Genomic DNA, 16,132 nt, shown 5'->3' on the forward strand with positions numbered 1-16,132 from the left:
TTAACACTAACTTGACACTGGATTATCAGTAAGCTTTCCTTCCATTAAAGATTCATTCGGCACACTTCTTCACCCTAATCTCCCGTTTCAAAGAAATCTCTGATAATTGATAAAAACGAAAGATGAGTGGCAGCAATTCACGGTTTTGCAAATTCGAGTCAGCCTTCAAAGCAATGCAGAGAAGCAATTTGGCAGCGTCCGACAAGTCCAACCAAATTAGGCGCTTCTCTGGCGGCGTGAGCCAACAAGAAATATCTAATAATAGCAGCGACGAGAAAAAGAGAAGACCGAGACTCTCCTGCACTTTAATCTGCTGGGGTCCCAAGTAATCAATCTGTTTTTGCTTCTGAATTTTGTTCGGTGTGTTTCGCACTTAAGAATTTCTCTGTCTCCTCACTCGATGGCGCCGCCGCACCATCTTCGTCCCAGGCTCCGGCATGGGAAGCTTTCAAGTAGGAAGACTTCGGGGATTGGGAAACATTTAGAACAAATTTTTTTTTTACGGTGTGGATGTTCTTCCTTCTTATGCCTTCAGAGCATGGAAATCGGTCAATAATGACATCGATTGCAGGTGGAGGAGTACTCTGTTCTTCCTTCTTCCACCTTCAGCCCAGCGAAAACGATGAAGAAAATCTGGTTTGTGTTTGGGATTTTGGGGATTTAACCCTTAAGGGGTTATAACGGGAAGTTCACCATGTGATAAGGGTAATTTCATCATTATAAAAGAGTTAACAACCACTTACATGCACAGACCTAACGGAGTGGATTAAGCTGAAATAAAATAAAACAGTAAAGAGTGTCTATGATATATTGTATACTTACAGGGGTTATCCGTGAAATTTTCCCTTCTCTATATCATGGGGGAGGGTTAGGTTTTAAATATATATTATTTATTTATTTTCTTTATATTATGGGAGAGGGTTGGGGATGTCATCAGCTTTCGGTAAGATAGCGGTATCATGGTTTGAGGTATTGGTATCAGATCGTCCAACATGGTTTTGAAAGTGATCGATATTGATATATGACCGATATCATATTGATGAAACAATATGGACAAGGTATAAAAATCTCAAATAACCTGCTTTTTAGAGGAAAACTAGAGGTAAATTTGTTTGATATGGCAGATCCATTCCGATACTATATCATTATCATATTGGTTTTTAAGGTGACTGATATCTGATCTAATACTGTGCACTAAAACCATGAGTGGTATACATCAATCACAGGGCTAGACATAGGAGGGCAAATGAGTTTTTTCCAAAAGGAGAGGAGAGAGGAAGACACATGTTGGGCACCCTGACGATGTGTCTTGACTTTTCCCTTATAATATATAGAGAACAAACTTTTTTATTTTTACTAAATTGAAGTTCTACAATTACGCTTATCTCCTTGGATTGGGTAGGCCACCATCCTGGTCGAATCAGCCGGTCGGCCTCTCATTTTTTTGGGTTAGATTACTCAATTTTTTATAGAAACCATTAGGAAAAAAGAATGTTGTTTGGTCGCATGGCTCGTGTCCAAACACAGGAGCACATGAAATTACCGCTCAACCCCTATCAAAATAAAAAATCCTATCCATGTTGATGCCCTTGCATATTCTCTCATTGGTCCCCTCGATGGTCGAGGGTCTACACCACCAAGCAGGAACCGCTGGCCCAAACCATTATTAGAAAACTAGGTTTTTTTACTCAACTTTCCCTTAAAAAATTTGGTGATTAAGATGAGTCATATCTATTTAGGGTGAGTCACAATTTTCTACTAAACATAAATCTAAGCCATTTATTTTTACGATTCTTTTAATCTAAACTATCTTCCCACTCAGAATTGAGAGAGTGCATGGTAATGTTTAGAATACTAGTACACATGCACGGACATACACAAGATGCGTGTTAATACAAAAAAGGGGTATTTGAGGAAATCAAACTATGAAATTTGACATGTGGCTAATCTAATCCATGGCTTCTCTATCTAATGGTTGGAATGGACATATTATCTGTCCACATGGCAGTATAGTTAAACGTCTAGGTTTATAATAATAATAAATTACCTTAATAAATATACATAAATCATTAAAAAAAAAAAAAAACCAGCTTGGAGTCAGGACCATGGCCAAAGGAGTCCTTACAGTTGTTGGACATGGATTAATGGTAAGGTTGTTCAAGAGAGTTAGATAATTAATTCTAGAGAGATCTCACCCTTATGTCAACCAAACTGGGTCTGGCATACCCTAGCGCTCAATACGAAGATCAGGAGTCAGGACGACGGCCAGTGGTAAAGCGTGAGTATTTGATCCATAGGTCTTGAACAGGTAATTTTGTCTTGCAATGTTTGCTTGAAGAGTTTCAATTGATTGCAACTTGCAAGTCATATTTTGCAGGATCCATTGAACTGCCATGGACTTGCAGTGGCATTGGAATAGAAGACTTTGAGAAATAAAGGGAAAAGTTTGGATAAATAGGATTAGGAGCCCTTGTTTTAGGGTTTAAATAGACCCTACTGTTAGATTTGTCATGTAATCTGAACCAAGCTTTAGTGGATGAGTTGTCATCTCTCTCATCTTTCCAAGTCCTTTAAGCCTTATATGATGAAATAGGATTTGACAAGGAAAAGATTCAGAAAGCAGGCTCTTAACACTTAGACTGGCTTGTCCATTGGTGTAACTTGTATCAGATTACGATGCCTCATTTAAAACATGTCGATCCATACCTTAAAACCAGCTTTCTGGATCACTACTAGTAACTGATTTTCTCTTAATAATCTGTCTAGTTCAGGAAAACCAAGTATAATAAAGATAAAAAGCTATTCTATATAACTAAATAGATCAAAATGTCCACCAAGAGTAAAATGTTAAGACATGCAACAAAGAAGCAAACCTAGTTAGTTAGATATCTACAAGGACTAAATATTCAGTCCAGGATGATACTATTACAGGATCTTTAGCATGCTCCATATGACTCTCTTAAAATGCTGACCATGTTACTATTACTTCATTGGTTTCTTGTATTAATGATTTTTACAAAACACTCCCCTGCCACTTATTGCATATTTCTTTTCAACTAGGTCAAAGCCTCAATCTGGATAGTGCAAACCTATTTTGAATGGTGGAGTAATCTGAATTTGTCCACAGTGTCTCTTTGTTTACTTGCCTGGAATGGCAATGTGCATGTCATTACAGTGAAAGGAGCTAGGCACTGCCATCCTTTTGATTGGAAGTTTGGAAGCTAGGGCAGTGAGATACTTCAACTAGCACTTCTTTGAACCTTTGCAATCTCTCTTTTAGACACTGTTTACCAGCTTTTAAGATCCATTATTATACATACCCAATAGAAGTTGTGACTATTCAGCTTATGTTAGAAGCTTATAAAGCTTTCTTATTCCACTTTCACCATGGACCTTTTACTAGTGTGAATGATAACAATGGAATGGTTACACAAAGAAGAAAAAAAATTAACTAATATAACTTTAACAAATATAGTTCCAGGCATTTGAAACCATGGAATAAAAGAAATAGTATTCCATTGTGGTGGTAGGGAGAAAAAAGGGGATAATTACCAAGGAATCTCCTGACCATCCCAAGCAAAGAACTTTCCATTGTCACTTCTCTTCACATTGTCGATAATGCCTAAGAGCTTCTGCACTGAGAATTCCTTGGTAAAGAGCTTGCCTTCAGGAACGTTTCTCTGGAATGGCCTTGAGAGATCCGTATCCACTGTTCCTGGATGCAATAATATACAAATGACTGGATCCTTCTTCTGCGCAAACTCCACTGATACAGTTTTTGTCACTGCTAAAATAAACAGACACATTAAGAAAAATACAAAAGACTTAAAAAACGTTATGAACTACAAAGATGCTGAATTTGCTGATATTAAGCTTTAGTTACAGAGATGCTCAGAGACAGAACCCACATGCACCTAATTGAACTGACACTTTATTATAACATGTACTTATTGAGAGAAAAGATAAGAGAGTGAAATTGATACTTTCATGTCGGGTATAAAATTTTCATCATTCATACATGCAAGTGTCAGATGTTTGTGTGCTGCCAGAGCAACTTATCCCTGTTTTCCATTCTCTGCCTTACCTGTAAGATCTATAATCTTAACGTAACAGTTGTTTCTCAATATCAAATTTATTATTTAGGGATTAACAAGTCTCAAATTGAGAGATAAAGTCCTTACATAATATTGCAGCATGCATTTATATGGTTATGAGTCGTGCAAATGAAATATTATCATTCCACCTGCAACCTGTAAGTTTACTGCGGTTGAGGCTGTGAAGTTTACAAAGAGGCAAGAACTTGATTTCCAAGAAAAATATTTACTATCAATTCATCACTGAAAAAAGAGTTTTCCATCCATATAGAGATCCGATACTCGAAAAATAAGTCGCTCAAGAAATGAACAACCACTAAAACTGGACCAAAAATCTCATTTTTGCAAATGCCCTATAATCGACAAAAAGAGATTTGAATATTTCCTAGATTCGTCCAACTTCTTTTGTTGCTAAAACAATTCTAGGATTCTAGTTTCTACCTTCAGGTCCTTTAGCTATTTGTATTTTGGCCTTTTGGGGTTGGCCATATTTAGATTTTACTTCTGAACTTTTAGAGTACCTCTAGAAATTTAGGACTTAGAAAGAGGAGGTCAACAATATAAATGGAGTCATTTATAGGGAGGGGGGGGTCTGTATATACCATGTCATGCTTCAAATTAAAGTGGAAAAGTAACTTTATGCTGTTATTCATGTTATTTTCATACATGCAACATCTTGTATCACCTCAATCTTGAACTAGAGGATCTAAGGTAAGACTCCAATCCATTCCTTCATCAAGTTCTATAGTCAAAGCTCTAGTCATATTTATAACCTATGGCAAACCAATTAATCTTGCGAAGATTTCCTAATACTCTCTGCTTTTTTGAAACATTAAATTCTGATACAGAGAACCTAGGGCATAAAGTTGCACCATACCCCTGAAGGAAAAATTTTCTTCCCCGAGAAAGCCATAGAATCAGCTCATTATCCTTCATATCACAATACTGGTGCAAGTGGGTTGGTTTAGGTTGGAGAAACAGATAAATTTTGAACCAAACTGAGCCCAAACCACACCCATCTGGCTCATCTTGGTTCAAAGTTGAGCCCAAGTTCAGCCTGACTGGCACCCTGCATCACAAGATATGACAAGAATTGCCAAATGGTTAAAAATAATACTTCAAGCTTCCTTCCTAGACCAGTATCCCAAGTTTGCCCTGTGGATTGAATGGTTCAGATTCCTTGACTGTGTTGCCAATTGAAGGCAGATGGGCAAGGGGTTATAGCCTTGCCTGCTAACCAGCCACAAAACTTGAAACTAGTAATACAAATTATAAAAAAAAATAAATTTAATCAGTGTGAATGATGTTTCAAAGTCAAGAATTTACACTGGTTAAGTGCTGCCTTTGATGACCGATATGAATGCCAACCCCCTAACTGATTGTCTCCGATGGACCCTACTCTTGCACTTAAGTTTGCGACAACTGCAACATCCCTTTCAAACCCAGAGCCTCCCCCAACTTTTAGAAGAGGCCACATGTGCTGATCAAGAGTCGTAAAATATGGGTTAGTTTTCTTTGACAACAATAGACACGACAGCAATGGATAGAGGTAATAAAACAGAATTTGAAAGACAGTTCAGGGACCAAACTCTCAAAAAAGGAAGGTTTTTGAACAATCATTGTACTAAACGATTAATTGCAGAATAAAACAAAATCGGTTAAGAATAATCTTTATAGATATTGAACAGTTAAAAACTTCTTTCATTCAATGATAAAGTTAAAATGGTAGGAGACAATAAAGAAAATCATATGAGATGCAAGAAACCAGTCTCTTACCTTGGTCACTAAAATGGGGCCTAGTGCATTAACCTCATAAGCAAACAGCAGAGATGATTTTTGTACCTTGCTCAATGTTGTTTCTGTACAGGGTATACAAGTGCATAAGTTCTACAAGGAGTAGGAAAAGGTGAGGAGATACCAGAACAAGACTAAATTGTTCAAGAATTCACATCCGTTAGTTAAAACTATTTAACTCCATTCCTTACTAGTATATGAGGTATTATGAATATTAAACTCCAAATAAGGTTAAGAAGCAGAGTCCAAAATCTGCACCTGGTTGCAACACATCAGGTATTGAAAGAACACCAGATGCATTAATTAGAAGGTTTAAGGCCCCATATCTTTCTCTTATGGAGTTCGCAGATGCCTGAAAAATGTGATTTTGTATCAGCCTATAAGGTGATCACAAAGTTGACTGTAGGAGGTGCCTCAAGACCAAAGAGTAGCTTAACAGCAAGCATCCAGCAACCAAGATTAAGAAACAAATCAAACTACCATAAGAGTTTAAAAGAGAAATCTATGAACTTTGCAAATGTCAAAGGCACAATTCATTTACTTGAAAATTGTAATTAACATAGCAAATCACTAGATGATATTATGAACATTCAACCTCGAGAAGCCGACTCTAAAAGTTGACGAAGCAAGATGTAAAATATTTATCTTGCCGTAGGCCCATAACTAATGGAACATTAGAAGCAAAATAATCCTTTGCAGTTTCATTTACACATGTCCTTGAAGCATAAATCTTTTTGGAGAAGTTTCAACAGGTTGTCATGTGCCATATGCTCTAATATTTATTATTGATCTAAAAGTTCATTCTGTATAGGTTTAGACATTTCTATTTGTATAAGACTAAAATGGAAAAAAAAAAAAAAAATGCAATTACAAAATAAAGCAACCAACAATTTTCACTTTGGCCTTTTAAAAGGGCATACCCAGTGCACGAGGCACCCACCTCTGCGGGGTCTAGGGAGGATCATAATGTACACAACCTTACCTCCGCTTTGCGGAGAGGACGACCACTAGGTCATAATGGAGAAACCTTACCATGGAATTCTAGAGGGAAAGAGATTCAGATATCAAAAAGAAGACAGTGAAATTACCTCTATGGTGTTTTCATTTGTCAAATCCAATTGTAGTATTCTAAGGCGTTCATCAAACTTCCTTTTCAAATCATGAAGGGCTGTTGATCCATTGGGATTGCGACATGTGGCAATTACATGCCCTTTGTCTTTTTTCTCCAACAGTTGTGTGACCTATGAAGCAACAGATAAGTTACACAAGTATGTGAGAGCAACATCAAGAGAACAAAAAATCAACAACAAAAAAATCTCCTTTAAGGAGAATTTAACAGAAATCAGGAAACTGGCTGGAAACAAATTTAATTTCTTCTCATACAAGATGCTGATGTTGCATGGAATAAGTACCAACACAAATCATGTACAACACCCATGATTTTTTTCATTAGCCAAAAGTGAAAATTTGTTCATTAACTAGCTTGAAATAGTTCAACTTTAAGTTGTTGAAAATTGACAATGTTTAAGAAATGAAGATGACTACTAAATTTTACTTGTCTGAGAAAAAGTAGTCTCAAGGAACTACTATTTACACATGTTTTTATACTTTTAACTGCTTATAACAGATTGAAAGCATTTCCTTTCTTTGATTGGTCCTTGAATTGAAATAAACTGGAGTCTGAAAAGAACTCTTAAAAAGGAGTTAGAGATAAATTTAAAATTTATGAGAAAGAGGAAAGAAATGAAAAAACAACAAAATTCTGAAGAATCTCATCATGGACCTGTTAAAATCAAATCAGCTCTTGTCATGATCGAAAAGGTGGATAGTACTCGGGCCCTAATGGAGTTGGTACAAGAGTCAGTAAGGGTATAATATAGAAATGACTTTATTATGGTTGTCAATTTTTATCTGAGTTACACTAACTAAAGGGAACCTGATCTAGGTCATCCATGACATAAGAACCATGAAAATCTGACTGCAGCTATGCATAAGTACTGATTGTGACTGCATTTGTCCAAAGGAATCTAATTTTGTTTCTGTTTTACTATAGTCTAAGGAGTCAATTTCATGGAGTCACTCTCATTCCATCATTTAAACATCAAATTCCAGATAGTAAACCCTAAAAATTACTTGCCTCTTTCACTTGAAAGTGACATTTCTCCTTGAGTTGCCATTAAACCATAGAAGAAAGTATTCATATGAATTGGACTTTGTGTTGGAACAAGGATAAATTAAAATGACAATATAACTGGAAGCCTACATATTATACGTTATTCTACAAAATAGAAAATTCAGTGCGAAACATTGCCTTTGAAAATGCACAGAAAAAAAAATTCTAGCCAAGGGTTAAGGGTTGAAAGCTAAAACCCGAATATAAAATTTTTAGTCAAACTACAATAGAAAAACGCGGTAAATCTGACTTAGAATATCAAATTCACCAAAACGAATCAAATTATTAATTAAAAATGAAACGGCTGTTGTACAAGCATTCCATAGATAAGAAATCAAGACAATTGAGAATATCCATACAAACGTGTAAGAATCAAGAATATTTTAAAAACCAAAAATCCACCTCTAGAGATGAAAAAAAAAATTAGAAATGCTAAGGATGTTACAAGAAGGCGCTTCCGAGCATGGGAAACATGAATAATAAAGAGGAGAGAAATACAATCCATCACAGAATCAAGAACCAGTCGTATAAGATAAACGCGGGAAGGGGGGGGGGGGGACGAGGGATTCATGTCAATAAGCCATAGAAATAAAAAAAAAAAAACCCATCAAAACATAGAAATTTTCTACTAGTGCTGCTCACAAATTCAAGCCCAATTCCTCTTGAAGCTCCCTGCACCATAGAAACACCACCTTCCCATTTAAAAGCAGAATGGCAGAAAGAAGCCCTGCGGAATAATCTCAGAGGTGCGGACATGAAAGTTCGCTGCATAAGGAGCTTCATAGCTTACCCACCACTCAGAATGGAAGAAAACTCTATTGAGGGATCTGGGTATCTCAAGAAAATGCAGAAATTTTTCTGCCATATAATCAAAACTTCAACTTTCTTAAACTACCCACAAGAGGAATTAAGTGCACCAGTATTCTGCTCTGTTTTCAACATCAGAGCTGCCTAGAACAGTTGCAATTAATGAAAAAATATGGCACTCAGATAATTTTATTTTTGGAGGTCGAAATGTCGAATCACTGCGATAAATTTATAGTTGAAGATGTGGTGTTGCTTAATGTAATTCACATTTCTAATATGAGTTCTAAAACCTAAATTAATGTCAACAGTACCCTTATCGTTTTCAATAAAGACAACTAAGTCCTCCCATGTAAGTTTCAGAAGGAATGCTTCCATGATTCCTTGTCACCTTTTCCACTACTTTGAGAGAAAATTTTGGATCTCATCCAAAGCTGTAGATTAGTTCTGTTCATACAGTAAAGTGAACTTTATGAGAATCTGATTGGCATTGTAAGGTTTAAAGGGATCAAGATCCTTATATTTTTGAGAATCACAACATAAACATCATAAATAAGCATGAAGGCCTCAGTACATAGAATTAAACCAAACAGTAGTGATGATGATGAGTTAGGAACATTGATAATGTGAAAAGAACCAATGCATGGAAGCGTTCAATCTCTAACAGATCCATGAAATTGATCAGTAAGTATAGAGCTCAGCCAACTCTTCTAGTGAATCAGAAGTAATGTTTGGATCTGCATTCTCAAGCATCCATAAAAGATGATCAAACAGGACAACTTCACACTTCACAGAGATACCTCCTCCACCAGGCTTTTCCTTTGATTTCTCAATAAGTGCATTTATAAGTGGATGATTCAAGTGTTTTGTACTGATCATGTAACGCTTCCTTGACCTTCCAACAAACACAATCTCACGTTGCTCTTCTTCTGTTGTGTCTACCACATGAAGTTCTTCTCTAGTTGATTTAGACCTCAAGCTACTGTAAGATGAAGACCTCCCCAATTGCCTAGATAAACTCTTGCACTTCCTTATTATCAAATTGATCTTCTTCATCCCTTCAACCATTAAACCCACTCACACATAGATGAACAGAGAGAGAAAAAGGGTAACTGGGTTAGAGCTTAGAAGGTTGAAAGAAGTGTACAGAAGACACAAACAGAGAAATGCCTTAATATACACTCACAGTCACTCTTTAACTGGTAGAGTGGAAGAGGGAGGTTGGTGTTCAATCGTTGTTTTCCGGTGCTAGGAATGTGTGGGGCCCAGATTACAACCAAACAATAGAAATATTTATAAAAAAAAAAAAAAAAAAAAAGTGATCTTGATAGAATTTTCATGGTGGGTGCAAACACACAGAACATTTAAAACAGAACTATTCATTGTCTGAGGTTCTTTGAACAAAGGCAATATATAAGGATCCAAAGAACTTGTGCTACCAAAATTGTATCAGCTTTTAGGAATGAGCCACGTAAGTTGGGCCCCACACATTTTCACTGAAATGTGTGTTGAAGGTGAAATGGGTCACAATGATGGGGCTTGACTGTCTGTCTCACCTAGGAATTGATCTGATAAGTTTTGCACGTGCACTAATTTGTCACATTCTTAGACTCATCATCCCACATGGACCATTCATGGGAGGTTTTGGTCCAATCTGAATAAAATAAATCTATAATAGAGTCATGTATAGATTGAGACAGTGCCAAGTTGCCAACATGTATGTTAATGGCGTGTTTGGGAAGAAAAGTGGAGAGGAGTAGGGGAGGAGGGGTGAGGATCCTCTCCTGTCCGCTGTCCGGATAGGACAGTTTTGTCCCCTCACATGGGGGTACGAAATGATGACCTAATCCCCTGCCCGAACACATTGCTCGAGCAAGGTTAAATCATCTTTTATGCCCCCGTGTGACGGGACAACACGGTCCTATCCGGATAGCGGATAGGAGAGGAAAAAAATTCGGGTGAGGAGAAAGGTAGAGGATTGCAAGCAAGGGATTGTGAAAGCTTTCACTTGTCTTTGACTAAAAATTGGACCTTTATTCGTTGCTGTGCCATCGTGCGGTGCAGCAGTGGCCATGTGTGCACAGCGGCACAACAACGGATAAAAATTCCTAAAAATTTCATTGGGACCATGATTTAAGGTATTGGAAATTGGATTGGGATCAGTCTTGGCCAATACTGATCTGGATTGGATGGAATTGCCCCAATTTTTTTTTTTAATAAAAATTAGTTTTTATTATTTTTTTTACCCTAGGATTGTACCAATGGATCGATCAGCATTTGGGATCATCCTCAATCGATATCGATCTAATCTCGAGATTACGAACCATGTTGGAGACTCTACTCCTCTTCAAGAGAGGATCTATCAAGGTTCTTGTTCCATTCATCTTTAGAGAAGGATTTAGAGGTAGTTCGTGATGTAGCTCAGAGATAAATGCAAAATAAGATAGAAAATGAAGAAATTAAGGGTCAAAGTGGACCACTTACTCAAGGGTGAGTGATGATCCTTTAACTTTAAGGTCTCTTTAGGACTCATTCATCACTAGAAGAATTCAAACTCAAAAAGTGAGACTCACATTGGTGCCCTAAAGTACAAAAATACTAAATCATTAAAACTATCTTCTAAACATGCCATATATATAGTGTCTAAATGACATCTCTATATCTGTAATTAGATTTGACACTTCTTTTAATTGGCCATTGTCTTATTCTAATTTTTTTTTTGTAAACTTCGGGATATGAAAGATTTTTTTTTAAAAATAATTTAAAAAATAACTTATCATATGTCATTATCATGCATAATTTTTAAGTGCACGTGTTATGACAGTATTTACTCTCATTGAAAAAAATTGTGTTATACTAGAAGAGCAAAAAAGTACGATTACAAATTATTTAACACCAATTCAAAAAAGGGAGAGAGACGTTGGGCATTGAGAGGACATACTATTTAATTACATGCCCATAACATCATCATGATTGCATGAGTTTTCTTCTCTGAAAGTCATCTTAGTGAATCATGGTGGTTTTAAGCTGATCATGATTTGGTTTGGTCTCCTTTGCCATGTTTAGTCTGCTTATTGGTGGGTGGTTTCTATGCATATCGCTCTTTAAGTCATCTTCAACAAGAAGGGATTTACAAGCTTGAAGATGCTCTAGTCTCCATTGATTGAACCTTTAATCTCCCTAATTGTGAGTTTCAGTCAAAATAGCTCATATTTGGTGGGCTTTTGAGAGGGGTGGGTGACCTGAGAAGACAGAGCACCGACAAAGAAATCTGATATCTAAGTTTGTCTGGATACTTTCCTACCCCATACAGCCAAACGTATTCAAATTATCATGTTCTTAGGAAAGTTGTCAGACTTTTCTTTACTATTCATTTCACCCCATTGCCTCCTTGCTAAACAAAACAAACAAGATAAGAGGAGGAAAACCTTTTTTTTTTTTCTTTTCTTGGGGTGATGTTCTCAGTTTGGGAGCGCACGGGATGTAAGCTACACTCAGACACATGGGTAGAACAGGACAGCCATTTCGGTCATTCAAGGGGCTGACCAGTCATTTCGGTCATTCTAGCAAATCTGTTCTAAAATCGTCCAATTTTATAATCAATCCCAAAATCAGTCCCAGAACTGTTCCGTTAGGAACAAGATAGATCGGTTCCACAGGCTTGACTGGAATCAATCTGATCTTAATCAGAATCAGCCGATCCGACCCAATAAACGTTATCACAAGTGTTTAAATGCTCTAGGCTCTAGCAATGTGATTGGGTCATCCAGTTTAAACCAGCAAGAGGCTGGTTTTATGGGTTAGCCGGTTCCTTCCACCGGTCTAGACCGGGTTTTGTTACTTGAATGGTAGAGTGAGAAAAGATCTTTGAATGGACTTGTTACCTAACTCTTCTACTAGGGTACACAATGTCAGCAATAGCCATGTGCCCTTAAGAGATCCAGTAGCAGTCGTAAAGATCTTTTTTTTATTGATCCAAGAGAGAGAGAGAGAGAGAGAGAGAGAGAGAGAGAGAGTATGGATGGCCCTTCCATAAATATCTTTTCATGGCCATACCTTACTTTTTAAGGGACAGCTTCAGTTTTAACGTAGAAATGCTAGTAATAGGTTCATTGGTTGTGGTAGGTAACTTTTTGGCTGAGGTTCTAAAGGATAACGTTTGGATCAACTCTATGGAATTGAATTGTTAAATTGATATTTTATACCCATTTGGGCTATTACCATAGTTGGAATTATAATTGGGTTCTACACATTTTACTATTTGTTTTTTGGAAGATTCAATGCTATCCGGCTGCATAGTATATGTTAGCATCTCTCATGTTTATCTCTTTTTTCTCACAATAGGGGAGAGATATGTTATTTTTTAAGGAGGAAGAGGAGAGAGATAGACAATGAGATACGCAAGCATACAGTTTTTAATTTTTTTATAAAAGAGTTGAACTCATGACCTCATAATTATAAGGTGTTGGTCTTTGAGTCATCGCTAGAAGACTATAGACTCGAAAAGTGGGATTCACATTGGTACTCTCAAGTACAAATAAATGCAAACAATCGCTTGGTTGGTTGGTTGGTGACTTGTCGGTTAGAATGCATGTCCCCAGGAGGTTAAGGGATTGACTTATTTGCAAATTGTGAGATCAAAGTTTGAGAGGAAGAGGAGTTGAGGAGATTGGAGGAAATGGAAGGAGGGAGTCATTGATAGAGGTGGTTGTTGTTGTTGTTGTTGCCGCTGCTGCTATGATTTTCGATTGTCTGCTATTGTTGCTGGTAGTATGCATCCTCTCTGTCACCACCCTGATGTTTTTGTATGTTTGAACACGAGAGAAAAAAGAAGACCGTTGCAACTTTCCCTATACTCTCATCAAGAATCCTATCATAATTGGTGGGATTTTGAGAGGGATGGGGTGGAGAAGATACAACACCTACAAGGAAAATCTGATAACTGAGTTTGTTTAGATACTTTCCCACTTTATTCATCCAAGCGTTTTCAATTATCATGTTCATGAGAAAGTTGTCAAACTTTCCCATACTATTCATTTTCAACCCCCATTAATTCCGTGCTAAATAAATAGGGTCAAGGGAGGACAACCAACTTTGATCATCCAAGAATGCGAAATTGACTTAGAATACGTTCCAAGAATGCATATCGAAAACAACTTTAAATGTTCCAGCAATGTGATGGTCATTCATTCTTTAAACCAGTAAGAGGCTGGTTTTATGGGTTAACCAGTTCATCCCACCGGTCTAGACCGGGTTTTGTTACTATGGTAGATTGGTAGAGTGGGAAAAAAGAACTTGGAATAGACTTCTTACTCAACTCTTTCTATTATAGGGTCATAGTGTCAGCAATACCCATGTGCCCTCCAGAGATCCAGTAACAGTCACAAGATCTCCTAATTGATCAAATAGAGAGATAGAAAAGGGGAAATGGAAGGCTCTTCCCATAGTATCTTTTCATGGCCACCATACCTTTCTTTCTTATTTGGGGACAACTTGGGGACAACTTTAGTTTACATAGACGCAAGATCTACTTGTTAATGCAAGTAATAGGTCCATTGGTTGTTGGAAGGCAACTTTTTAGCTTTCATGAACTGAGGCTCTAAAGGACAAAGTTTGGATCAACTAAATGATTGAATTGTTATACTGATATTGAGAAAAGAACGCTGCGAGGTTGTGTGGCGTCTGTGCACCTAGATACAAGAAGGGCCAAACGATCTTCCGGACCTCTTATGAAATGAAAAATCTCATTTCTGTTGGATGCTCTTGCACAAGTTCTCATTGGCCTCCGCATTATGTAGAGGCCAAAAAGCTTAACAACAATCCCTCTCCCATTGATATTATAATCAAAAGAAGGGTTCAAGGTTATAGATAATCTATAAACATGGATTTTCAGAAGTATTTCAGCAGTCAATCCGTTTAGAGACCGCAGGAATGTGAAGAACACCTCCATGAGCAACTATTGCTTAGAAACATTCAGTTAGATTCTCCCCACAAAACCCTAATCTCTAACTTAGGAACACAAGAGGTGAGCGCAATAGACAAAATGTAGGAGGAAGAGGAGGAAAGTTTCTAGAGTTGGAATGAATCTTCCTCTCTCTTGGCTGCTATTTTATAAATTGGGATAATCAAATTCTTGCATCTCTTAAATTGTTAAGTGGTGAGATCCTATTGGATGATCAAACCAAGGTTTCTCTATCTAACTTAATCTTTAGGGAGAAAGAACGTCACCTGGTCACACCAAACACATCGCCCTACACCCTGACACGTGGGTGCACAAAATGACCGCCACACCCCTGATCATTTCAGGGGTTCCAGGGGGTTGGGGTACGATGATCATTTTGCACACCCTTGTGTCAGGGCACAGGGACAGCGTACACTGTGTGATTGGGTGACGTTCTCTTTTCCTAATCTTTATTTCCAGCACTGCCTAGGAAATGTAATCTAGACTGGTTAATAGGTGGACCATCTTATGGATAGTACATTAGTTTTGCCTTTACTCTTTCTATTCCAAAAATGTACTAGGTTATGCTACACAAATTTCTTTAGCTTTTGGGCTGTCACAATCTAAGAGAAGGCCAAATTGCACAGGCCACTTTTCAACCTACCTTGAATAGGGCACCATCATACACACACACACACACACACACACATATATATATATATATATATATATATATATATATGTATATGTATAGGACCACATCTTTGAAGTATAAAATGGCAACACCATCACTTTTCTACCATTGGATGAAGATCAAGTGGTTTTCAAATGTAGGCTTTACATATTTCAGTGGGCACCAGTTTGAAACACAAGAACTTGGTTTTCAAGCTTTGCTACCAGGGAAACAGCTGTGAGCATTTGGATTTGCTTAGAAGCAAAAACACCAGTTTCTCAATTGATAAAGATTTTGTTCAACAAAGAGACACACTCATATACACATCAGTTTTCAAGAGACAAGAGAGTAAATAAAAAACAAATCATTCTGTTAGCTCAGAAAGGGACTTCTTATCTTCCATTCTTAAGTTCAGCCAAAGGAAAGGCTTACCCTACAGGAAGAATATTTGAAAGATGGTTCCCCCCTTTCACATGGGTTTTTTCTCTTTTTTTTTTTCCTACAGTGATCATATGAGACCCATGCGCGCTGCCATTGGTGTAATGTGGAAGATTCCATCCACATTGGGAAAACCCTCTCCCTCGAAAGATTTGTGTTTTTGATCCAATTACTCTGTCATGAGTTTGGGTATCAAATCCTTTGCTTACTCATGA

At 37.3% G+C, this 16,132-nt stretch overlaps 2 protein-coding genes across 3 annotated transcripts; both read right to left on the bottom strand.

The window, feature by feature from the left end:
• Nucleotides 1–2,886: 2,886 nt before the first annotated feature.
• Nucleotides 2,887–9,050, bottom strand: LOC122649924 (C-factor-like). Of its 2 annotated transcripts, none has more exons than XM_043843187.1 (7): nt 8,704–9,050; nt 6,977–7,129; nt 6,147–6,240; nt 5,871–5,953; nt 5,421–5,574; nt 3,292–3,709; nt 2,887–3,252 (listed from the first exon to the last, which is right to left on the bottom strand). In XM_043843187.1, the coding sequence occupies exons 1-6, from the start codon at nt 8,842–8,844 to the stop codon at nt 3,549–3,551; spliced, it is 786 nt and encodes a 261-aa protein (XP_043699122.1). In that variant the 5' UTR covers nt 8,845–9,050; the 3' UTR covers nt 2,887–3,252; nt 3,292–3,548. The 2 variants fall into 2 exon arrangements, with proteins under 2 accessions (XP_043699122.1, XP_043699121.1); XM_043843186.1 differs by having other exon boundaries at nt 2,898–3,252; nt 3,292–3,784; nt 8,704–9,048.
• A 308-nt stretch (nt 9,051–9,358) lies between these two features.
• LOC122652283 (auxin-responsive protein SAUR77) lies at nt 9,359–12,883 on the bottom strand. Its single transcript, XM_043845983.1, has 2 exons — nt 12,845–12,883; nt 9,359–9,957 (listed from the first exon to the last, which is right to left on the bottom strand). Exon 2 carries the CDS (start codon nt 9,931–9,933, stop codon nt 9,547–9,549), a length of 387 nt encoding a protein of 128 aa, XP_043701918.1. The 5' UTR covers nt 9,934–9,957; nt 12,845–12,883; the 3' UTR covers nt 9,359–9,546.
• Between the last annotated feature and the right edge of the window lie 3,249 nt (nt 12,884–16,132).

The sequence above is a fragment of the Telopea speciosissima genome, chromosome 2 (assembly GCF_018873765.1).
Source record: "Telopea speciosissima isolate NSW1024214 ecotype Mountain lineage chromosome 2, Tspe_v1, whole genome shotgun sequence".
Taxonomy (NCBI): domain Eukaryota; kingdom Viridiplantae; phylum Streptophyta; class Magnoliopsida; order Proteales; family Proteaceae; genus Telopea; species Telopea speciosissima.